At 63.7% G+C, this 24,491-nt stretch overlaps 1 protein-coding gene across 7 annotated transcripts in view; it reads right to left on the bottom strand.

Moving 5' to 3' along the window:
- Positions 1-372: 372 nt before the first annotated feature.
- Positions 373-24,491, bottom strand: part of OSBPL5 (oxysterol binding protein like 5) — a 46,329-nt gene continuing 22,210 nt past the window's right edge. For 3 of the 7 annotated variants that reach the window (XM_036221008.1, XM_036221007.1, XM_036221009.1), the window contains exons 2-21: positions 23,360-23,515; positions 22,397-22,533; positions 19,003-19,083; positions 18,624-18,725; positions 17,284-17,487; positions 16,402-16,486; positions 15,020-15,191; positions 14,440-14,635; positions 12,318-12,502; positions 11,935-12,016; positions 10,296-10,394; positions 9,875-9,971; positions 9,216-9,314; positions 6,102-6,199; positions 5,571-5,660; positions 5,348-5,484; positions 4,764-4,949; positions 4,318-4,444; positions 3,391-3,526; positions 1,491-3,231 (exon numbers count right to left, since the gene is read on the bottom strand). In XM_036221008.1, coding sequence (XP_036076901.1) covers positions 2,462-3,231; positions 3,391-3,526; positions 4,318-4,444; positions 4,764-4,949; positions 5,348-5,484; positions 5,571-5,660; positions 6,102-6,199; positions 9,216-9,314; positions 9,875-9,971; positions 10,296-10,394; positions 11,935-12,016; positions 12,318-12,502; positions 14,440-14,635; positions 15,020-15,191; positions 16,402-16,486; positions 17,284-17,487; positions 18,624-18,725; positions 19,003-19,083; positions 22,397-22,533; positions 23,360-23,495 — 3,219 coding nt within the window. In that variant the 5' untranslated portion in view covers positions 23,496-23,515 and the 3' untranslated portion in view covers positions 1,491-2,461. The other 4 variants (XM_036221011.1, XM_036221012.1, XM_016131187.2 and 1 more) reach the window with 4 other exon arrangements.

Genomic DNA, 24,491 nt, shown 5'->3' with positions numbered 1-24,491 from the left:
GAAGGACGGCTCTGGCCGCCACCTCGCCCGCGGCCCCCTCTGCCCAAGCCGGGAGGCCACCATGGGCCTTACCCGAGACGTCCCGCGCCGGGGTGGCCGGGGCACAAGCAGGCCACTCAGTCAGGCCCTGGTGGCTGTGACCACCAGTAAGGGTGGCCACAGTGGAACCAAAGCAAGGGCCAAGCTGGGGGCAGCAGGGCGGGGGAGGGGTGGGGTGAGGACAGAGGCCAACCAGCTTTAGCGGCTTTCCGCGGTGTCCTCAGCTTGCTCATGGTGGAACTGCCCGCTGCTGACATTGAGTCTCTCCCGAGGAACATCCCCCTGACCCCAACCCACCCCCGCACTCCAGAATTCTCCCAAGAAAACAACACGCAAAGTCTGTGCCATTTATTTCAAGGGATGGAGCATAGACACGTCCCTGAACTGGGGTGGACAAGGACACGGATATAAAACTGGAAAATGAGGCGATCGGCTCAGAGGCCACGACGTAGTTTAAGGCTCCATGTGTGCCTATATGTGCAAGAGTTCGCACACACGTGCACACACGCGTGGCACCTGACACAGGAGCGGAGGCCCAACGTCAGACGCTGCTGGCGGCTGCCTCAAGTATTGCAGTTGCATTTATGAAACAAGTACAGGACAGGAAGAGCAAGTGTCATTCTGAGCCAAGTGGCCAGCTTGGGCCTCCCCGCTTGTGCCCTGTGTCAGCCAGCCGAGCCACCATCGAGCACACGCGGCCACACCGCCTTGGCACGATTGGATGTGATGGCGGGCTGTGGGAGGTGCGGCAGGTGCATAAATACCCTGGGCTCCAGTCCAAACGGCATGACCACACTCCCAGAGTCCCCTTGGTGAAGCCCAGTGTCACACTAGCCCCGTCCATGGGCCACTGGCAGGGCCTTGGGACAGCGCCGTCTGCTCATCAGGACCAAGGAGGCCCTGGGAACCCCCGGTCCGCTCCTTGACCCCCTGCCCACGCGGCCCTGGGGAGTGGCTGTCCAGTCGTGGCACGCCCTCCTTCCTGTCTCCATCGAACTCACGTGGCAAGCGGAGCTTGGACCAGAAGTGACGAGGGAGATGACCAGGGGCGTGTCGCACAGCGTGAGCGGGTTTTGGCTTGAGCATTAAAGCCAGCGCTGGGCATGGGGCCCTGCAGGAGAGCGGTATCTCCCGAGGGGCGCCAGGCCGCCCCCAGCCCCTCCTGCTGCCGTGGGCCCCTCTGTCCATCGTGGCTGAGCTCTGTGTCTCTCGGCCACGCTGGGGCTGGTTAAAGTGCTGGGTGCCGGGGAGGGGGCTAGTCCTGGTCGAGTCCCACAGGGCATGGCCACACCGCCCCAAAGGGCTCTCAGGTGAGGATGCAGGTGACGAGCAGCTGGCATGCCAGGAACACACAGAGCAGGACGCAGGAGCGGGGGCTCTGCAGGAGGCCGGGGGCCGCGGCCTGCCCGGCCCTCGCCACGGAGCTCAGCATGGCCGAGAGGTGCCTGCAAGGACAGCGCGCAGCGGCTCGGCCAGGGCGGCCAGGCAGGGCGGCACACACCCGCCCTCCGGGGACACCAGCGTGTGTGCGGGTGGGGTGCGCCTTAGCACAGGGAGCTCAGGGGACGGCGGCACATTGCAGGGAGGGGTCAGGGCTGGGGGCGCTGGGCCTCTTGTAGCCTCCCACCCACATGCTGAGATGGCCTGAGTGTGTCCCCCCCACAACTCATGTTGGAGCCCCAACCCCTAGGACCTCAGAATGTGACCGTATTTGGAGATGAGACTTTTAAAGAGGTGACGAAGGAAGGTCACGAAGGTAGAACGGGGTCCCTGGGGTGGGCCCAAGTCCAATATGACTGTGTCCTCATGAGGAGACGTCAGGACACAGAGATGCAGAGGGACGGCCATGTGGGACATGGGGAGGAGACGCCGTCCACACGCCCAGGAGAGAGGCCTCGGGGGGAACCGCCCTGCCCGCACCTGGAGCTCGGCTTCGGCCTCCAGGACCGGGGACAGTGACTGTGGACTGGGCACTGGGCAGCAAGCCTCCTCCTGCGGCGGGAGGCGGCCTCTCTGCCCCTCCCCACTCCCCAGCCTCAGGGCCCAGCTCCCCCATCTGGCTCCTCCTCCAGCATGGGCCCTCCGGTGGTGCCCGCCACTCTGGGTACTGACCTCTGCTTTCCTCTCCTCCAGCTCCTCCCCGCCTGCCTGCGTCTTCCTCCAGGAAGCCCTCCCTGAACACGTGAGTGGCATTTCCCCCCCATTCTTCCAGAGGGTCAGGCTCCCTTTCTCTTGGTGCCCTGCACAGCCTCACTAAGGAACAGGCTGTGAAAAAGGCATGTCACAGGGGCCTCGTCATTGGCATTCAGTGTGAGCTTTCTTGCCTGGCCTTAAAACTCACATAATGCTACATAATGCTGGCTGGGTGCTAGGCTGCGCTCAGGCCCCTGCGCCATCTGCACCTAGCCCAGGAGCGGTGCTATCACCCCATTTTACAGAGGGGGGGACCGAGGATGACCGCCAGAGGTCCTACCGCCGGCGAGTTCCATCGCCTGGAGTGAGCCAGGAAGCGGGCTTTGGAGAGAGCCGGGAACTGCAGCCCCGCTCCACATTGGGGCTGTCTGCGGGTGGGGGGGCCCCGGGTGGGGGGGCCCACGAGGCCCAGGTGGCCCACACCCGCGTGGCCACAGAGAGGGCCTCTGGGACGCTCCCTGCTCACGCCCTCGCTCACCCGCCCTGTCCTGAGGGTCCACCGGGAAGGATGCAGTGAGCTCCGAAGGTCCACTGTGAAGGGTGCGGCGAACCCTGAGGGTCCACCGGGAAGGGTGTGGTGAACCCCGATGGTCCACTGGGAAGGGTGCGGTGAACCCCTAGACGCCGGGGCAGCTGCTGCCGGCACATGCGTCCCCTGGGCTCGGGCCCTCTCCAGCTCTGCAGCCCGCGCAGCCAGAACTCCCTGCCGGCTGCTGGCAGTCGAGGCGGGGAGAGCCCGGGGGGCTTCCTTCTGCCCCCAGCTGTATCCAGACCTTTGCAAGTCCCAGAGTCCTGGCTCTAGAGCGACATCAGGAGGCACCCGCTCCCTGGCCTCCTGTCCAGCCCTGGCTCTCCCGGCAGCCGGCAGCCGGCTCAGCTGGGCCCCAGAGTCAGGCCTACCTGTGGAGCTCCTGCTGGGCCTCGCAGATGGACAGGACGGCCTCGTGCAGGGCCCGCAGCCGCCTCGCCTCCTTCCCACACCGCGGGCACGGGCTCTCACTGCCTGGGAGGGCCAGCGGCCAGCCGCAGCGCCCGGGGCACAAGGGGACACAGGACGGAAGGGGACGGGAGAATCCAAGGTGAGCCTGGATGTCCAGGGAGCCGGTGTGTGGGGTCCCGGGGCCACGCCCAGCTCACCGGCTCCCCAGGAAGGCTCACCAGCAGCAAAGATGCCATCGTCCTCATCCGACAGCTCTGGGCAGGACTCAGGAGTGGAGCCGCTGCTCTCGGTGGCCTGGCTGTGGCCGGAGGGCTGGTCGCTGGCCTTGCGGAGCCGCCAGTCTGGGCCAGGCCCCTGGACAGAGATGGCGCCGCTGCGAACAGGAGCCCACCCACGCCCACCGCGTCCTTAGCTGGCCTGGTCCTGCAGCTGACCCGCGGACACCTGCTGGGGTGCCGCTGCCCTTGGGGACACGGCAGCGTGCTCTCTTCCTAAGAGCTGGCTGGCGGGGGAGGAAGCCGCTGGTGCACGGTGTGCAGAGTGAGCAGCTCCTGGCTCTGGGCCTCGCTGTCCTCACAGGTGACTGGGCACAGCAGCGGGGAAGGGCCAGCAAGCCGCCGTCTGCTGCAGGCGCTGCTCGGCACACGAGGTGCCCAGCACCTGCGTGGCTCCACGGAGACGCTCCTGCTTCCCTCCTCACGGCCCTACCTGCCCGGCTGCTGTATCAGGAGCCCTGCCCCCTGCAGCCCCCTGGGCCTGGCATCTGTGCCTCTGTGCGCATGCCGTCCCCTCCTGCTACCTGGGCAAGTGCCCGGCTGCTCTGACTCAGCCTCCTCACCTGTGGAGCAGGCTTGTGTGCTGTGACCCCCCACAGGGGCGGCCCTGGGAGCAGCAGGCCGGGGCCAGTTCCCTGGCACGGTGCCCTGCACGCTGGGGGACACTGAGAACTGAGGGTCCTGCAAGGCCTGGCGTGCTGGGTTCCCATGCTGGGCCACAGGAGGCCCTGCTGGGGTGGGTGTGAGTGTGACCAGGCAGGGGACAGGAAGGAAGAGGACCGCGTGGTTGCAGATGGCGGCCACGCCTGCATCTGACCGTCCCCTTCCACTGCTGAGAATGCTCCGGGCAGGGCCCTTGGGGGTGCTGACCTGGCGCTGGGGCCCTGGGCTGCCCACGAAGCGGGCCTGGCGGGCCGGGGTCTCCTGCTGAAGGGTGTGCAGAACCCCATCTTGTTCAAACTGTGCGATGTCCTTCAGGGGGTCCCAGGGGCTGCAGCTGGAGGGTCCAGAGGGCATTGTTGGCAGGGGCGGTGGCCCTGGAGGCGAGGGGACGCCCTCGTAGCCCAGCCTCCGCATCCCGGCCGCAGTCAGAGCCCCCGGAGAGTGACAGCAGCTGGCACTCGCGTGTGGGGCCTGCACGGAGGGCCAGAGGGCGGGGGGGGGGGGGCGCCCTATGCGACCCCCGCCCCCATCACTCACTCCCCCAGGGAGCAGGGAGCCCTGCCGGCTCTCCGGCTCTCTGGCCCAGGGCCCAGGGCTGCGCAGCCTGCTGGTCCCGCCCCCACAGGCCCGCGGCCGCCACATGCGGCACTCACTTCTCATGTAGGTAGCGCCACTCCTGGGTGGCGGGGTCCAGGCGGAACAGCCGGGGCGTCCACGGCATGAGGCTCTGCTGCCGCTCGCGGGTCCGCTGCCGCTGCGCCTCCTCCAGGGCACACTTCTCCTGCGTGGCCTTGTGCTGGTCCCCTTCCCTGAGGGCCCTGGTCACGTGCTGCCAGAGCCTGCAGGCAGGGCGTGTGCGCTGAGCATCCGAGGGGAGGCCTAGAGTGACCGCCACTTGATCGCTGCCAGTAACAGGGAGCTCACTGCCCACGTGGGCGCCTGTGTCTCCTGGGATGCTGTTCATTTCCCACAAGACGGTTCTTCCCTGTGCCGAGCTCACGCCTCCTGCCGGCGGGGCGCTCCCCGTGGAGCTGCTGGTCACGTGCCCACAGTGACGGGCCCCCGAGCTGGCTGTCCCTCAGGCCTCGCTCCCGCTCCCTCCAGCGGCCCCTGAGGTCCACCCTGAGGTCCTCTCTCCCTGCCAGGGACACTGGGGGGCTTGCTCACAGCGCCGCAGGCCTGCCCACCCTGCCTCGCCGGCGGGGTCAGCGGAGACCCCGGGGCCGGGTGGCCTCACCTCTCCGACTCCAGCTCCGTCTGCTCGTCCAGCAGCACCGTCTGCTGCCTCAGCCTCTGCCCGCGGGCCTCCCCGCTGGGGTCCCAGAAGAGGTGCGGGCCTCCGCGCCCCTCCTCCTCGAGAAACACTTCCCGGTCCTGCCGCGGATGCCAGACAGGGTCAGGTGTACCCCCGTGTCCCATGCCCAGCGGCCACCCAGCCTGCCCCGAGGACGGCCTCTTACCCAGTGTCCAGAGAGACGCGCCAGGACTTCCTGCCCTGCCACAATCTTCCCCGAGATCTGGTTGATGCTCGTGCTGCCCCCAAAGAAAGGCTGAGGGGACCCCCCCACAATAGATGTCAGTGAGGGGCGTGGCCTCTCCCCACACCCGTGCACCCCTTGCTGAGCTGGGGAGGAGGGGGCGTCTGTCTGAAGTGCATCCTCATGAGGCGTCGAGTGGCCGCCCTCATGGGGGTGTGGGGTCTCATCCCCCAGTACACGGGAACCCAGCTGGGACGAGACCCAAAGCTAGCGGCGGCCACGCTCGCCCAGTGCCTCAGCCTTGACCTCAGGGATGCGAGGTCCCCGCCCGGCCCGCTGGCCCCACTGTGGTTCTGTCCTGCTCCGCTATGTGGCCCGTGGCCGGATCCCTCCTGCAGAACCTTGGGGCAAAGAGGGCTGTGCCCCATGTACACTTGCTTAGGAAACCATCTCCAGGGCTCAAAGAGGTCGGGGAATCCCTGAGGGCTCACAGCTCCCCAGCCCAAGCACCACCTTGAGCTTGAACTCCAGCTCAGCTTGCAAGTTGTTCTGCTTGGACGCGATGGTCACTCTGCCACCCAGCTCCATGGTCATGGTGCCGTACAGGATTCCTGAGACACAGCGGGCATTGGGGGATCAGCCCCCAGGCCCCCGCCAAAGCCTGACCCTGCTGCTCTGCCCAGGAGACGCGCCCACCCCTTGCAGAGTCACCTTCATTTGGCGCCACAAGTCCTGCCCCCAAGCGGGCTCCTATGGGAGGCATCTCCCCAGCTCACTGCTGTGCCTAGGATGGCCCGGCTTATCATCATGATTATTTTAACTATTACATATATTATTTAATTAAGAAAAGAATGACTCGTCCGTTCCTGGCTACGTGGAGCACTTTATCCAATTCCAGAAAAGCAGCATTCCCGCTCAAAAACACTTAGAGATGTGGAGTAAAAAATGTCACTTTCACAAAAGGACAACAACCGAGCTAACTGCAATAGCAACAGGCTGGAACCCCCCCCCCCCCTCCCAGCCCACCCCATGGCTCGGCGGGAAAGCTGCAGGAGGGCGGAGGGGGGGGAGGGGGGGAGGCGGGGTTGCTGCGTGGAGGGAAGCCTCTGCAGAGCGGGGCGTGCGGGACCCCGGATCTCCACCAGGGGGCAGGGCCGAGCGAGAACCTGGCCTTCTGTGACTATACCAGGTTCTGTCATTTTGACTTTGGAACCACAAAGTGATTCATTCACACAGTTTTATAAAAATGAAAGAAAAAAAGCAATTCCTAGAAATCACAATGAAACAAAAGACCCGCAGCGGGTATCCACGGGGTGGCACGAACCCGCAGGGTGACCTTCCGCATCCCAGAGGGACACACTTAGGACAGGACAATCGCACACGTCGAGCCACACACCGTTTCTGTCATGCCCCACTGGCGGCAGGCGGGGCCTGCCACTCTGACTGCTCTGTGTGATGCGGGGCAGGTGACCGTGGCGGTGCCACTTTCGGTGTGGGCGGAGAGACGTCTCAGACGTTTCCCTTCCAAATCAAACGTCTGAAATCTGCATGGGAAACGCATGTGTGAAGGTGCGCTTTGCTGTGTCGGGGCGCACGGGGGTTCGCTGCACACGCACACATGAAGTGTTCCATGTCGAAACGGTGGGAACATTTGTGATGGTGTTTTGAATGCACCGATGAACAGATGAGCAAGCAAAAAGTACGTGGGAAACAACTTGGGAGAAAAAAAAAACTGATATGAAGGAGAAGAGAAGGAAGAGAGGGAGGAAAAAGGGGGAAGGAGGGCGGAGGGAGGCGGAGTAGAGGGGCAAAGAGGAGGGCGAGGAGGAGCAGTTTCTGACCTACTGACCCCAGTGGGCATCTGCTACTGGGTATTTGCTACTCGGGGACCCTGGTGTCCCAGGTCCCTGGAGGGAGCAGGAGAGGGGCTCAAGCCAGGAGGACAAGGTCATGTGCCTGAGAAATCCTAATTTGGCTGCGACTCAGACACACTTGCATGAAGAAAGCCCACGCACCCAGCCATCACGGGGGGACAGCCGAGGGAACACTCGGACTGGCCTGGGCTCCAGGGGTTGCAAATAAAAACGAAACTCGTCCACGAATGTGTAAAGTGAGTTCGAGATTCAAATGGACACTTCCTGTGTGGCCCAGAAACGTGCTGCTGTGTGTGAGGGCCAGGAAACCCCCGGCAGAATGAGAAACCCCAGGTCTTCAGACATATATTCATCCAAATACTTATTGGGCATCTAGCAAGGCACTGCTGCGGGGAGGGGGGACACAGGGGAGAACCAGTTAGAACATTAGAATCGCTTGAGAGAAAATGCAGAACAACCCCACGTACCATGTTTACAGGTCCCTAAGAGGCGCTGCACACAGGAACAAGGCGCAAGGTACGGGTATAAATGAACGGGTAAGTTTGACATGAAACCAACTCGGAGTTTTAGGGGGAAAAGCTCAAAACATAAACACGGAAGGCAATGGATGAGTTAAACGTCAGGTCAGTGGGAACAGAAGGTAGATCTACAGAAACTGTCTACACTGCAAAAAGCTACGAGATGTAGAATATAGGACAGGATGGCTTAACTTAGGCCTCATCGAACTCTAGAAAAAAAATGGAGACATTTGGGTGAGGCAACATTGAAAAAACAGCCGAAAAATTTCCAGACTTGATCGAAGCCATGAGATGTCAGATTTAACAAGTTTGAACCAACAAAAACCCTGAAGCAGCAGAAATGAAAAAGAAATCTAGGGCTATCAAGCCACAAAGGCTTGGAGGAGCCTTCAGCTCACACAGCTCAGCGAAAGAGGCGAGTCTCGAAGGACTGCGTAGTCTGCGTTTCCAACTGCATAATGTTCTGAAAAATGCCAGACTATGAAGACCGCAAATGGAGGCGCGTTGCCAGGGGCTGGGGCAGGGGAGGGACGGTGAATAAGTGACTTCCTCTGTTCACCTCTAAGCACAGGGATTTCTAGGGCAGTGAAGCTACTCTGTGACACTGTACGGACGAGAACACGCCACCCTACAGTCGTGCACACGGACATTGACTCCCGATGAGCCTCCCGATAGACGTCAGCAACTAATCATGCGCCAGTACTGGTTTATTAATTGTGGGAAATGCAGCACACCCACGCAGCGCGCCCAACCCACTCACAATGGGATCCGTGTGTGAGGTGGGGGGAGGGGTACGTGGGAACTCTGTACTTTCTGCTCAATTTTTTTTGTAAACCTAAATCGCTATAAAAAGGAAAGTTCATTAAATCAAAAATAAAACATCAGTCCAAACCCTGACACACTGTATTGCAGACCACCGAAAACAAGAGAGGATCTTACAAGAAGCCAGGGAGAAAGGCAGCTAGGGAACAAACGGGCTGCCGGGCGACGCACCCACCCACAGTGGAAGGCAGAAGGCGATAAAATGTTTCCAATGCGATCAAATGTTTCAAATGCGAGAGAAGAATGACAATCTGCCTGGAGTTCTGCGCCCAGCTAAGAGGCCGTGGAAGAGTGAGGGGGAAAATGAGACCCCTTCAAAGGAACAAGGCCCGGAGTTCTGCTCAGGGCCCGGACGCTCTGCCTGCGGAGCCAGCCTGGGCTCTGCCCAACGGGGTGCGGTCGGCGGGCCTCACCTTTGCAGTGGGCGTAGGGCATGTTGAGGGTGTACTCCTCTCCCCGGCTCAGGAAGGTGAGCGTGGCCTTGCCATCCAGCAGAGCTGACAGTGAGTTCCCTGCAGGGATGGGACAGGGGGACCAGTGAGTGGAGATGGAAACTCAGAATCGGGGGGCCCACCCCTAAATCACAGAACTGAGCTTCCTTCCAACAGTGGGGAGGAGTCCCTGGCACCTCCAGCTGTGTGACTGTGGGAGAGTCACTCGACTTCCCTGAGCCACCCGCACGTGTGGCTCCTCGGCCCTTGGCATGTGAGTGCGACCAACTAGCCACCTTGTAAGTTTTATTTCATTTTAAGCAACTTACAAAGTGCGGGAGGCTCGTGGAGCCGGACTGGGCAGCGAGCTCAGCCCCGGAAGGTACGTGCACGCTGGCTCTTTCCCACGGACCTCGCGGCGACCCTGCACACGGTGCCGGCCACCGCGCGGCGTGGGGCTCGGAGGCCGGGCTGCGCCTGCTTCCAGGCTGAGCACCGTCCCACCAGCGTGGTCCCCGAGCAGGAGCGGCTGGAGGGACTCGCACGCTGCCACCACCTGAGGTCTCGGTGACCACGAGACCCTCCAGGACCCCAGTCCTCCCATTTCCCGAGGCCCCAGGGCAACCCGAGGGACCCCTCACCGTAGAACCGGGACTTGGCCGTGATGCTGCCGCTGATGCAGAAGCCATCTTTCCGGTTGCTGACGTGGAAGGCAGACACGGGTGGGTGGTGGGACACCTGTGGGCAGAGAAGTGGCTTCTGGAATGGCCCTAGCAGTGGGTGGCCCCGGCCAGGGAGGGTCCAGCTTCCCAGTGGGAAGCCCTGGCCCCTCGGCCCCCCGCACCCCCGGAACCCTCCTCTGATGCCCTCCGGATGCCCTAGGGAAATGGACACACTGTCCCCAGCCAGGGTGCAGAGTCTCCGCCTCCTGGGAGGATCCTGGCAGGAAAGCGCTTCTGAGCAGCAGACGCGGGGTCCTGAGGACGCGCCCATGGGGCCGGGCTCCCCGCCCGCTGCCAGCCCCAGCCCCAGGGCCCTCCTGCAGCCCAGCGGGGCCCTTGCCTGCTCCGCTATGTAGAAAGTGTGGCTGTCGGTGTGGGGGTGGAACCAGCGGCAGCGGAAGGTCTCCCCCAGGATGGGGTTGTAGGGCTTCTTGATCCCCTGTGGGTAATGAAGGAAGAGCCTCATGTGAGGACCAGGGCGGGCCAGGCCACGTGGGTTGAGTGGACCGAGGGCGACGCGCTACCCGCTGCCCACAGCCGAGGCCGTGCACGGCGGGGGCCTCTAGAAGGGACAGCCTGGTCACAGCCAGCACCTGGGAGGGAGCAGCACGCTGTCTGCTTTGGGGAGACGACGCTATGCCTGGGTGGGGAGGGGGGCAGCCTATGAGGTGTTCTGTCCACTCCTTGGCTAAGTGGGACATGAAACCCCAGCCGGCTCCCATTCCCTGGGCTTCGGGCGGAGGCAGTGCACAGCTGGCTCCAAGTCCCCAGTGGCGTCTGATCCTCTGGGCCTGCCCCCCTCCCCCATCCCCTCTCTCTGCTTCAGCCCCGGGCCACCTTTCTGCTCCCCAAACAGCCCAAGTTTGTCGCAGAGGGAGCCTTGGCCCGGCTGGAGAGCCCGCCTTCCTGGCCGCCATGTGGTGCAGCTCAGGCTGCAGATGTGGAGAGGTGGGGGCACCCCCTGCGCCCCTGCGCACCTTCCCCCTCCCTGTGCGTGTGGCCCCCTCACCCTGAAGACTGTGAGTGCCACCTGCAGAGCGTCCTGCCAGGACCCCTGCCACGGACTTTCTGAGCCTTGTCCACAGCCTCCCAGATCCGCCTACCAGCCACCCCTGCCACGCCCCCTCCTGCCCCAGCCCGCCTTGTGGATGGAGGCTCTTCTTCCCAGGAGTCCCCCAGGAGTACCCCGGCCGCCCGAGAGCAGTGCTGTGTGTGCGCGCCCTGGGCCCTGTGGGAAGCCATGGGGTCCACTTCTGAGGAGCCCCCAGGCAGAGCCGGGGGACCTGGTTCTGCTCCCAGGTGACTATGCGACTCTGGAGCTGTCCCTTCCCCTTCCTGTGCCTCAGTTTCCCCAGCTGCACAATGAATTGTAGAGCCAGAACTATGGTTTCAAACACGTGTCTTGGGGAAGCCCAGGGTTCCGTGGCGAGGTCGGGGTGGTGGGCAGGGGCGCGGGCCCAGCACGCCCGGAGCACCCTGTGCTCTCCTCAGCCCGGGTGCCGGTGTCTCAAACGGGACTCGTGACTAAGGACCCGTGGGTCCCGAGGACACTCCAGGGCCTGGGGTTGCAAACCCCTTCACTGCCGCGTCATGTATGGCAGCTGTCTCCCTGAGGGGCCTGACCAGCCCAGGGCCCCCCGTGGGAAGGCAGGGCCTGCCCCCCATCTCCAAGTGTCTGGGCCACTGTGGAGACGATCAGGATCCTTCAGGGCTGAGTGGGGTGGGGGACGGCTCAGGCACTTGGGCGGTGCCAGGGAATCGGGCTGGGGGGGACGGAGCTGGGGGGATGGGCGGAGGAAGGGGTGACCGGAACAGGGGAGGGACTGGGATGGGAAAACGGGACGGGGCTGGGGAGACGGGGCCGGGGGGACGCGGCTGAGGGGACTGGGCGGGGGACGGGGCCGGGGGACGGGGCTGGGGAGACGCAGCCGGGGGGATGGCGCTGAGCCGCAGCCCCGCCCACCACGGCCGCTCCTCACCTTGGGCTTCCTGTAGAAGCCGGACAGGTACCAGCGCAGCACCAGCTTGATGCGGGTGTAAGCGTCTTCCTCCAGCGCAGCGCTGGACAGACGGGAGGAGAGCGCGCTCACGCCAGAGCAGGGGCCCTGCGCCGCCCCAACCCGGCCGGCCTGGGCGCTCCCACCCTCGCCCAGCTCCCTCCCTGTGGCCGCCTAGCCAGCGGGGACCTGGGCGCAGGGAGGGGTGGGGCTTGCAGCCGACCCCCTCCCCCCTCTCCATGGAGGGGCGGAGCCGGAGCCGGGAGGGACCGCGGACCCAGCTCGGCACAGCGCCCCCGTGGGAACCTGGGCGGGAGGGCAAGTGTGGAGGGAGACTGGGGGTCCAGGGCGCCCCCCTCGCTCACCGGGAGAGCAGGTCCGCGTGGCAGTAGTAGTCGGACAGCCGGCTGAGGAAGGAGCGGGGCTCCAGGACGAAGGTGGGCAGCGCCACGCGCGACAGGTCCATGCCCGGCCGCAGCTGCTTCAGCAGCAGCCACATCAAGCTCCGGTTCTCCTCGGACACGGTCTCCACCTGGGACGCCGCGCCGCGCTGCCGGCAGAGGGGGCGCGGTCAGGGCCCCCAGCTCGGAGCCGCCCGCAGCTGGCTCTGGCTGCAGGAGGCGTGATGGGAGGTGGGGTGGCCGTACCCCTGCCCTCTGCAGCACGGGTCCCCACCCCAGGTCGCTCAGGCCCACGGACACCAGCCGCCTTCGCTCCTTGCCCACGAGCCCCTGCGGCCTCCAGCCTGGCCCACCGCGCCCTCCCCGGACTGAGTCCAGCGTGGAGCCTCCCGTCCTGGCTGCGGAAACCCATCTGGGGACTTCGAACCACTCCGTGCCTGTGGCAGGCGGTGCCATGTGCACAGGGAGACCCCACCCCGCCCATTACCCTCCATGACTGCTGGCAACACGGGTGACATAGGTGACGTAGGAGCTTCTGGCCTGCACTTCCTAAAGGGAAGGGCCCTCGCTTGTCCAGGGCCACATGGCTGAAGGTGGGGGCTCGCCCTGGACCCTCCTCTGTCTTTCCTGAAACGCCCGACCCTCACCTAGTGCCAAACACGTGCCGCGGAAAGACCACAGAGGGCGTGACTTCGTCCCGCTGAGTCTGGCAGGGCAGGCCCCGCCTCTCACGCCCACCAGCCTGCAAGCCCTCAGGTGGGAAGACTCAGCCAGAGAGGGTCACGGAAGCGTGGCCTTCTCTGTGGGCTGCTCACAGGACAGGCCGTCCCAGCAAGACACACTGCGCATGCCCCCTCCCTGGGGCTGCCGCACTGGGCAGCGTGTGGGGGAGGCAGGGGCGGGTCCCAGGCTGCCGCAGACCCCTTCCTTCTCCCTAGACCTACTCCTTGAGGCAGCCCCAGATCATGGGGACCCAGGCCACGCCAGCTTTACCGAGAAGGCAGGTGACCTGCCCGAGGTCCCATAGCTGGTATGAGGCAGAGACGTCGGCGCTGGCAGCTGGCACTGTCCTGCTGGGCTGCCTCGCTCAAGTCGCTTTGCCTCTATCTGTACAGGTAGTTGGGGCCAAGGCCTAGTGGCACTTGCTTGGACGGCTTGCCTGGGCAACTAGGGGTCAGGGAGCCCCTGGAGGGGCCATGCCTGAACCCATGAGGGGCCCTGGAGGGGGCCGGCCCATGAGTGGTCACGTGGGGCCCTGAGCACCCCCTGCCGCAGTTTTTTGGACTCAGGGGCAGCCTTGCACGCCCACACCCCACCTACTCCCGTTAACACCCCCTCCACTGAGGGTGCGGTGGTGAAGGTCACCCCCTCATTACTGACCCGGGGTCACCCTCTTCTGCTTCACCTCTAAGCACAGCCGCCCCTATGACCCCTGTGCTCCGGGCACCCCTCCTACCTACCTGGGCATCTCCGTGGAGCCTTGTCTGGCTCGGCCTCTGAAGGCTGGGGTGCCTGGGTCCCCAGGCCTCTCTGGCTGCCCACTACACACCCTGATGTCTAGACCACTGTCCTGAGCCCTAGACTCTCACACATAGTAGTGTCTCCCCTGCCGTCCAAACGTGGGACACAGTCCTGTCCCCGCCCCCTGCCCCGGCCCCCAGCTCTTTCTTTCTCCCAGGTGTCACAGCAGCCTGCCTGGGACCTGCCACCACTTCCAGATGAGTCAGGAACCCTCGCTTCTCCCTTCTCCACGAATGCCTGGGTCTGAGGCACCCTGGGCTTATTCCCGACGATAGTTCCCCTGACTTCTACCTCTGCCACGAGGTCCTCCCGGAGCCTCACCGAGAGACCCTTGCAGAACCCGTCCCACCCCACCCAAAACCCACCTGCGGCCTTCCCATCACCCTCCGCCCGAGCCATGCTGTCCCAACTGGCTCCCTTGTGACGGGCTACCTTGATCCCTCGGTCCCCCGTCCCCGGGGCCCTGCCCATCCTTCCAGCTCTCCTCCAGGGGACATCGCTGCCTCAGGACTGGGGGCCAGGTGCAGGGTGACCCCTCGTATCCAGGCTGAGGGGGGGCTCTCACCTCCCCCAGCTCCTCGTGGTCCTGCTCCACGTACGTGGTCCCTCTTGGCGGGGGGCCCCCGGGGGCCTCCGATCGGTCACTCCTGCTCTGGTTGGTCTTCCGGCTGTGGTCCTGGGACTCGTCCTCAGACTCCTGGACAAGCTCTGGCTCAGACTTGTCTGAGAAAGCATCATTCTCTAGGGTGGACCCGTTCAGCCTGGAAGGCAGATGGCACCTGTGGGTCCCTGGTCACAGTTGAGGCCTGGCACGCCCACGTGGGGCACCCCCACCCCAGGTACCCCCGCCCCAGGCACGCCCCACTGCTCGACACTCCACACACATCCCTGGGTTTAATCTCCTGGGTGACCAGCATTTGACAGTATCTGGCGGGCTCCCAGGTTTACTGTGGAGGAGGGGGCCTGCCTCCTGATCTGAGGTTCGGGGCCCAGCCGCACGCCTTTGTGGCGTTTGCCCCCCAACCTGTACTAGGAGATCCGCGCGTGAGTGCCAGTACGAGCCAGGGTCCCAGGGGTCCCCCGCAGGCAGGAGTCTCGGGCTCCTGGGAAGGGCCAATGCTGCCCTAGCGCCCCAGCTCACTCACGGGAACAGGTCCTGGTGGTGGGAGGTGGCCGAGGGGGGCAGCCCGCAGAGCGAGGAGGGCGACGCGTCTGGTGAAGACCCAGGTTCCCTGTCGCTGCCCTGCTTGCACGTGCTGAGTCGCAGGAGGCTGGAGCAGCGCAGGGCCAGCTCCAGCGCGTCCAGCCAGCAGCGGCCTACGTGGGGGAAGGGTGTGCGTGACCCAGCCACGCCCGGAGTAGGGGCGCCCGGGTGCGCACATGCCCACACCGCCAGCTCTCCACCTCAAAGGCCACCCCTTCCGCGCTTCCTTCGCAAGGAGTCCCTGCTCCTTCCGCCTTCCGCGGGGAGCGCACTCCGGGAGAACCTGGGCGCCTCTCCCCTGTCCTGGGGGGCCATCCGCCCAGCCCTCCAGCCCACACCTCTAGTGGGGAAAGCACCCTTTCCTTCCACCTGTCTTCACCGAAGAGCCCCCCGTGCCTCCCTACAGGAAGCTCCCCTCCTTGCCCCGACCGTTCAGGGACCCCTGACCTCCCGCCGGAACCAGCCACCCCACCACTCCGCTCTCTGTCGGGACAGAGATCGCGGTGTCCGACGGCTCACTACTCCTCTCTCCCAGAGACTACACCTTCTGCAAGAGCACGGGCTTCCCTGTCCCACACGGGGACCACGTGGGGTCTGCCACAGAGTCGGGGGCTGGGGAAATGCGGGGGGAATTCAAGGGACCTGGGACAGTCCAGAGGGAGCGCGAGGGCGCCGTCTGACCACCAGAGGGCGCCATGCACCAGCGGGTCCGTCGCCGCCCAAGGCCCGGAGCTTGAAGGGCCCGAGGCCGAGGGTCGGCTCAGCAAGCCTGGGGCGCTGGTGGGCTGGGAGCCCTGCACCCCGCTCCCCGCCGCCCATCCGCTCCCGAGGTCCCCGCCCGAAGAGCTCGCGGTGGGGGAAGCCACTTTACTCCCAGCAGCCACCGGAGGGCGCTCCAACCACGTGCGATGCACTTGGGAGTGGGATGCAGCCGCCTCTCTGGCTCCGGCCCTTTCTTGCTGGAATGTCCGCCGCCCCCCTCCCCGCCTCAGTTTCCTCATGTGTCAAATGTGCATGAAAACAGTAGAACCCATTGATTCAATGGTGTCTGGCACGTGGTTGGCGCTAATTGTTACCTGGTTGCTTTATATAAGGTCATCGAATTCTTATAATATCTGGGGAGACAGGTGTTATTATTCACACTTTCCCACGGGGAAACTGAGGCTCACAGAGACTAGCGAGTAGCTGGCCCTGGGCTCATCCCCTGACGGCAGGTGCCTCCTTTTCGGGGGCTGGTGAAGGGGCCTGAACCTGGTCTATCACCCCGTGGGGCGGAGCCTCGCAGGTGCTGCCGCTGAGACCTGCACAGCCGGCGGGACTCACCATCCGACTCGGAGGCAGCCCTGAAGATCAGGTAGCTGCTGGGGAGGGGCTGTGTGATGGAGCCCACGCTCTCGCCTTTGGGGCCCTGGAGAGGCAGAGACTCAGTGTCACCTGAGGGGACACCCAGGGACAGGTGGAAACGCAGGTCATACAGCCATCCAGGCGGAGTGGAGCGCACAGCCACACAGAGGCCGAGGGCAGCGGCAGAGAACGGGGGCGGAGTTTTCCGTCCATGACGTAGCCGGTGGTCCGCGTTCAGCTTTCTGGCTCGGAACTCCCCAATGCAGGGTGGCCAGAATCAGGATATGCAAATCAGGATGCCCAATTACATTACAATTTTGGAGAACTAATAAATAGGTTTTATTAGTTTAAGGATATCCTGTGCAATATTCGGGATATACTCATACGAAATAACTATTTGCCATCTCTCTGAAACCCAAATTTAGCTGGCCATTCAGGCTCTGATCTGGAAATGTAACCTGGCCTGTACTGGACTGGGTGGCCCCGTTAGTAGGGCTGAGGTCCGGCTAGGCGCAGACACACGTGGGACCCCGTTCCTTGGCCTCTGGACAGGGCTCCAGTATGATCTTGACCCTGTCATGTCCCCTGGCCCTGAGCACCACTGTGCGCTCTGGAGGGCCACTCACCACAGCTGATGCCTCTGCCATCGAGACTAACCCAGGCCCCCCAGGAGTGTGGCAATGGGCCCATTAGGACGGACAGCCGCCTCCGGACCCCCTGTGGAGGGGGCGCCAGGATGGGCCTCCTGCTGCCCATCAGTGCCCATCTCCCACACGGCTCCCCACGGGGCCTCTCACCTGGTCCATGGCCTTGCCCTCTGGAGACCCCCCACCCTACCCTTGTCCTCCGTCCCAGTGGTACCTTTACAGCCCAGACAGACTGGTCTAGTGGGTGGAAGAGCTTGAAGCAGAAGCCGTCCTTCTTGGAAGGCCGCTCGATGAGCTCGCAGCAGTGCAGGAGGACTGTGCCCACCCACTGGCCCACCTTGGGCGTCTTGTAGATGAGCAGGACGCCCGGCTTCAGCACGCACCACAGTTTGGTCCAGCTCTTCAGGGTCCCTCGGATCTGCGAGGAGGGGCGCTGGCATCAGTGCTGCGAGGGCCGAGGCTCCGAGGCCATCTGGACTGCTTGGGGAGGGGGCAGGGCAGGGTGGGACTCTGGGCTGGGCAGAGGGCCCTTTTAGTTTTTAAAAAGAGTGCATAAATAACAGTGAATCCTTAGAAATGCACTGCAGCCAGGAACGGATATCCTGGTGGAGTTCATGAAGCTCAAGGCTGGGTTCAGGTTCAGGTTCAGGTTCAAGGCCCTCCCAGGGGCCTGGGAGCAATTAGCAATGAGTTGTGACTGTTGTAATGGTGAGCTTTGTGAAATTTGAAACTTGTCATTTCTTTTCTCCTTCTAAATACATGTTCCCTTTTGTACCTGACTTTTTATTCTTGGTTTTGCGGGAACACATACAAGGACCCCATGCAGGCTCAGGGCTCTGACAAAGACCGGACTTGGGGCACCTGTCTGGTGGGTTTTCACGGCTGCTCCCCCATCCCCGCATGTGGAGCGGGAGACCAAGGCTCAGAGGCCGAGGGCCTCACCCACGGCCTCAGTGAGGCCTGGACATAGGCCTCAACCCCAACCCTGGTCCTTGCACAGGGATCCCGAGTGTGGCCTTCCTTCCTCTGTGCCATAGCAAAGGACTTTACAGGCACGCTGGGACCCCCACCAGCAGGCCAGCCCCCATCTTAATTGGACATGGGGTCTCGATGGAGGTGGGCAAGTTGAGACGAGGCCACACTGGGGTAGGCGAGCTCTGATCTCCTTACTCACCCTGAGATGGGAACAGGACACAGAGACACAGGAGCCAGTGGAGACAAGGCAGAGGCCGGATGGGTGTGGCCTCAAGCCCAGGAACCCCGGAGCCCGCACCCCAGGCTAGGAGAGGCAGGAAGGACCCTCCCCTACAGACTTGCGAGGGGTGGGGGCGTGGCCCACAGCAGCTTGGTTTGAGACTTTGGCCTCTGTAACTGGGAGAGAACACGTTTCTCTTGTTTTAAGCTGCTGGCTCGAGGTCTTTTGTTGGGGCAGACCCAGGACAATGACAGATTTGCAGCAGCCAGTACGCTAAACTGTCTCAGAGTGGCTGGTGACATCGCACCGTCCCTCGACGAGGCCTATGCCGGGCCCACGCGTGTGCCCTGTTTCCCCACCTTCAGGCTGTCGGCCATGATGACAACGCTGGGGTCCGTCAGGGCACTGAACAGCTGCTTCGAGGCTCGCTTCTTCTCCTGCCGGTAGCTCTCCTTCTGCGCCTGGCCGGGGGTGCCCAGTGGGCGGGTCAGGGGAGGAGACACTGGGCTGGCCACCCCCAGCAACTCCTGCCCTACGCAGTCCAGCCCGGGGACGTGGGACAGGGGACGAGGATGAGGGTGGGGACAGGGACGGGAGAGAACGTGGAGGGCATGGGGGTGGCCAGGGCGTGGTCTGTCCCCCTCCCTTTGGTGAGCTGGGGGCGGTGGCCTCACTGACCATGGTGCCCATTCGTCTGACAGGTGACACACCCATGCCCCTCTCCAGGCCCACGCCCACCTTCAGAGTTTCCTTCTTGGTGACTTTGGCTGTCGGAGACACACACTCCTTGTCTGACCCATTGCACAGCCTGTAGTCTGCCTGCAAGAGAGAGACTGGGCTGGGGGTGGAGGGGTGTGGCCTGGAGCTGTGGCGAGGGGTGGGGTAGAGCAGGGGGAGGGGTGGGCTAGTGATCATAGCCAGGCTGTGATCATCCGTGCCCTGCGGAGGGGGAGTGCGGCACAGAGAGGCGTGGTGACTTGCCCAGGTCACACAGCTCACGCAGGGCTGAAGTGAGACTGACCTCAGGCGGTCCCCTCCGGAGTACACTCTCTGAACCAAGTAAGAACATTCCAGATCACAGGAAGACAGAGACAAGGACAGGCCCCTGCGTGACTCTGCTCTCAAAGCTGTCTTTGAGCTGCCGCGGGAGTGACCCAGACTCCGGCCGGGCGACAGGCGTCCAGGGGCCAGAGCTGACCTTGCAGCTGCCCTCCTGAGGGGCCGGGCTCTTGAGCTCGGCACCCCAGGCTCATTTGGCACAATCTGTTCCGCGGCCTGGAATGGTCTCTCCGCTTTTGGGGAGCTCCCTCCCCCAGCTGCCCCAGAAGGAAGCCGCGGTGACTGCCCTGCTGGTGTCAGACCCTGAGGACGCACACTGCCCGTGGCCGGCCCAGCACCTTTCGAAACCATAGTTAGAGACATTTTTGGTTATTGTCTAGAGTTCCTGCCAGGGAGTGAGACCCCAGCTGCCCCTTGGCACCAGTGGCTGGGTGCTCAGTGAGCACCTTGAGTGAATGAATGAACGAATCTGCTGCCAGTTCCCTGCCGCCCAGTTTTCCGGAGATGCGGCTGAAAGGAAGAGAGGAGGCGAGTTCTGGGCTGTGGGCGTGGGCAGGACACGTGGGGTCCGGGCACTGCAGCCCCTGCCGGGCCCTGCGGACAGCGCCCGCCGACTCCTCCTTCTGAGTCATGCCAGGGACCCTGCGTGGACCCGAGGGCGCTTCTAGATGCTACGGCACGAGGCACGTGCAGCAGCGACACGCCCTTAGAGACATGGAACGCCGCTCAGGGCTGGGAACCGGAAGCGCGCCACCCACAAACGCCGCTTTGAAACAGCAATTTTAAACGACTTGCAGAAAGGGAGAAAGCATGCAACCAGCCATCTGCCAGCGTCTGGTGTCCGGACTCTGTAAAGGACTCCTACAACTCAGTGATAAAAAGACAAACAATCCACCAGCGGCCAGGAGAGAAATACACCTGCCGAGATTGCTAAAACGAGGATTAAAACCGGGAAAACGAGGGTCGGTGAGGGGTGAGGCGTGGCGGGGACCCTCGCTCATCACTGGGGGACGTACGGCGGCTCGTGGACACTGTCCAGCGGTGCCTCGGAAAGTTAAATATTAAAGTTTTTAGAATTGCGTGTGGCCACTGAGCTGTCATGTCATCCGGCAAGTCCCCTCCTGGGGATGCACCCCGAAGAACCGAGGGCAGGGACCCTGAGAAGCGCATGCGCACACAGGTTCAGCATCACTCGCTACAGCGGAAAAGCGGAAACAGCGCCGATGTCGAACGGATGAGCCGGTTGTGGTCCGCCCACGCGGCGGGGCGTCGCTTGGCTCTGGAAAGGAATGAGGCGCCGACTCATGGGACAGCACGGCCCAGCCTCGCGCGGTTCTCTTCGCAGGCGACGCCCGGGATAGGCGACTCCCCAAAGGTGGAGTCGAGGTCGCAGAAGCTGGGGGGCGAGGGGACGGCGAGTGACTGCCGGTGGGGACTGGGTTTCAGTTTGGGCTGACGCCAGTGTTTGGAACCAGAGTCCATACTGCGAACGCACTAAACGTCAGTGGCTTCTTCCCTTAAAGTGGTTACGTTTGTTTCACGTCATCGAAACATGTATCATAAGAAAGATGCTATATGTACATAATGCGCACGCACGTGCACATACATAGTCTGCATCTCCTCCCAAGCCGTGCTCTTTAAAGACACCCCAAGTTACTCTTAAAATTCTGGGGTACACAGAGCTTTCCTCTCTTTCCCCCACAGCCTCTAGCGTGCTGCAGACACCCTGTCCTGTGTGGTACCTGTCACCCCACCCGGGTGTAAGCTCGGGGCAGCAGGGACTTCGCTGCGTCTGGTACCCGCCCGGCACCCCAGCACCCCGGCACCCCGCGGCCTGCACTTCGGGAAGGGCCAATGGCTGGCCCACCCCCACAGTGGGACGGCATTCAGCCTTAAAAAGGGGGGTAGAATTCAGGTGCACATGAGGGCATGGTGCTGAGTGAAGTGAGCCGGACACGGAAGGACAAACAGGGTTGGTCCCACTCACACAGGGTCCCCAGAGGAGTCAGAGTCACAGAGACAGGACGTGGGTGGTGGGGCCGGGGACGGAGGGACAGAGTGGCAGCTGGGAACATGGAAAGCCCTGGGGATGGCTGCCCAGCCGCGTGACTGTGCCTAACGCCACCACGCTGCGTGCTAGAAATGGTGACGGTGGTAAATTCTGTGTTATCTCTATTTTACTGCAGTAAAAGTTTTTTAAACTATTAAAAATTCCAGACATATGCACACATACATGCATAGACACAGACATACGCATACACGCATACACACAGATACATCCACACACACATGCACACGCACGCACACACACACATGCACACATGCAGGCGCCCCAGCAGGCCCCATCCCTGGGGGCTGAGGGCGGGAAACGCAGGCTGGGCCAGGGGCAGCCACCAAAAGTCTGAGGCAGACATGGGGACAGGCCTTCAGGACCACCACTAAGCCCTTGTTTGCCAGGACATGGGGTCCCAGAGGAGCAAGGCTGTCACTCTGGGTCACAGGAGCCGCAGGTGGCTGGGCACGGCGAGAACTGGGCCTCTGCCTGTGCTGCTCCGTATGGGCAGAGCCCAGAGCCACCAACCGCCACCAGTGTGTGAGGACCGTGGCTGCCCAGGCGTGAGTCAGGAGGGGGCGGGGTGTGCCCAGTCCTGGTGCCCGGGGCCCCATAGTCACGTGGGTGGGCCCCAGCTGAGAGGGGCTGGCCGGGGGGGGGGGTGTTGAGGGCGCATGAGCTTCTCCAATATTCGGAGTCCCCTGGAGAGCGCGCCCTGTGGAGGGGCCGGCACTGGCGGAGGCGGGGAGGCATGCAGGGTCTCCTTGTGACAGGAGGGCTCTGGAGTCTTTTTCTATCACGATTTTCTGTCCCCGAACGGCACCTAGCAGCCTGCAGCCTTTCTCTGGCCACTTGCCACCCCGTCCTGTGTTACACCAACGAGGTGCTCTGATGAAACGACCATAAGCTCCTGGTGACCCCTCCCTGCTCCCAGCGGCGTCCCTGCATTCGAAGTCTGGGATTCAAAGCTGATCCCCGTGGATAGGGCAGGTGACGACCATCTGGCTGTCCCCTCCTCACCCTGCTTCCTGTTGTCCTTTGGGCTGATCCCCTGCCCGGGGTCTTGCCTCTTACCGGTGGCACCTTCGTGGCGGAGCCCGGGGTCAGGGGCCCTTCATCCCTCGCCAGTGATGGGCTGTTGGACTCCATGTCCTTCCCTGAAAGACAGCAGTTGGGGTGAGGACCGGGCCACGGCTCCCCTGGCTGTCTGTGTGTGGCGGGGGGCCTGGGTGGGGCAGGAAGCCAGTTGGAGGTGGCGGTGGCTGCCCACGACAGCTAATCAACACCAGGCAGCGTCACCGTCACCGCTGGGAGGGACCCAGGAGCTCGGGCCCAGCCTCCACCACCTGCGGGAAGAAGCTGGGGTGCCCTGGGCACTGGCATTGAGTGTCCTTTGGGATTCTGTAGAGCCAGGCCCCGCGGTGTTCAAATCCTCTTCCAGGATTCCACTGCCCCTGGGAGCTGGACACCAAGGGGAGGCGGGGGACACTGTGCCGCTCCCGCCCTGACAGGTGTCCGCTCAGCTGAAAAGTGGAAGGGACGCAGGAGCCCTCCCCCTGCTCCATTTGTTATAAGGTGGGTTCCCAAAGCTGGGGCTGTGGGCAGGAGGAAGAGGGGGTGGTCTCAGAGGCCTGAGGCCACCGGTGGCCTCTCCCATCTGCTTCCTGCAGCTGGTGGTGAGGGAGAGGCAGGGGGCTCCCAGGGTGGGTCAAGCTCCGCCTCCCATCAGGCTAAGCTCCGCCTTCCAGTAGAACAGGCTCCGCCTCCCAGGAGGCCAAGCTCCACCCACCAGCAGGCCTTCCCTGCAGGGGCAGCAGGAAGGGCTGGGCCCTCTGGGGACGGGTGGCAGTCACAGACACAGCAGAGGGAACCAGTTGTCTGGGTGAGGTGTGGAGAAGGAGGTGGGGGGTGGGCCTGGGGCTGTGGGAGCACAGCAGGACGGTGACCCCTGTGTTCTGGACGCTGCCCACTGAGCACACTGACCGGGGCTGAGAGGGCGCAGCTCACTCTCCCCACCGAAGGGCAGGCTGGGGTCCAGTCCCCGGGGCTCGGCTTTCTGCGGGGCAGTGGAAGGCGGACACAGTGAGAAGCGCCGTCTCAGGGAGGCCTCCTCCTTCATGGCGCGGGCGCCGGGGGCTTCTGGAGGGACAGAAGAGAGGCAGAGCGCACGGTCACTCCTCAGAACCCGCCGGGGGCCGCCCTGGGGGCCTGGATGCAGGCGGGTCCTCCCACCCGCCCCGCAAGGGGGCCAGAGACACCCCCACTTCGGGGCGGGTGGCGGGGTCCCCACCCAGGGGACATCTTGGAGAGGGCGAGGAGGGCCTGAGGGGCCTGCGGGTGGGCAGGGGGCGGCTGGCCCAGGGAGGCTGCTGGGCCGGGTTCGGGCTTTCCAGGGCTGGAGGGCAAAGCCGGGTCAGAACCAAGTCAGGGCCTGCGCCGCCAAGCCCACAGCCCATCACAGGTGGGGCCGAAGCCCTTCTCTGAGGACCCCCCACCCCAGGCCCAGCACCACACTGGTTCGGTAGGACCCAGGCCCCAGCGAGCGGACCCGAGGCGGGCCACTGACCCACGTGGCAGGGAGACAGCATCAACATGCGGGGCGGAAGCCCCGGACACCCAGGGAGAGGGCGCAGGCAGGAGCAGCAGGTGGCCTTGCTGTCCCAAGGGGTAGGGACAGCTGGCATGGGGCCCAGCCGCTGCCCCGTGAGATGAGGATGCCATGAGCCCCTCCCCGCCGCCTGGCCGGGCTTCTGTGATTTGCACCCAAAGCACCTTAACACGGAGAGTAAGTCAGGGCACTGCCTAGAACGGCCCTACCCCATCCCGGTCCCAACAGGGAGCAGCCTGACCGATAGGGGGAGTCCTCGGCCTGCCCAGCCCGGCCAGCCGGCCTCACCCAGGGCTCACGGCTCGCGGCAGGTCTGTGCCTCCCTCCCCGCCGGAGGAAAGAGGACACTCTGCTGTCCACTGGCCCTCAACAGCCCCACAGCGCGGGGCTGAGGCCAGCAGTTGACAGGTGTCGGTACTGTCCCCACCAACGTCCGCTTGCTTTACAGATGAGAAAATCGTGGCTCCAGGACCTGAAGAAGGCCCTGCCCTGTGGTCACAGCCCGGT

The sequence above is a fragment of the Rousettus aegyptiacus genome, unplaced genomic scaffold (assembly GCF_014176215.1).
Source record: "Rousettus aegyptiacus isolate mRouAeg1 unplaced genomic scaffold, mRouAeg1.p scaffold_m13_p_5, whole genome shotgun sequence".
NCBI classification, from domain to species: Eukaryota; Metazoa; Chordata; class Mammalia; order Chiroptera; family Pteropodidae; genus Rousettus; species Rousettus aegyptiacus.
The sequence above is the reverse complement of the archived record's forward strand: the minus strand, read 5'-3'. Positions and strand labels throughout refer to the sequence as shown.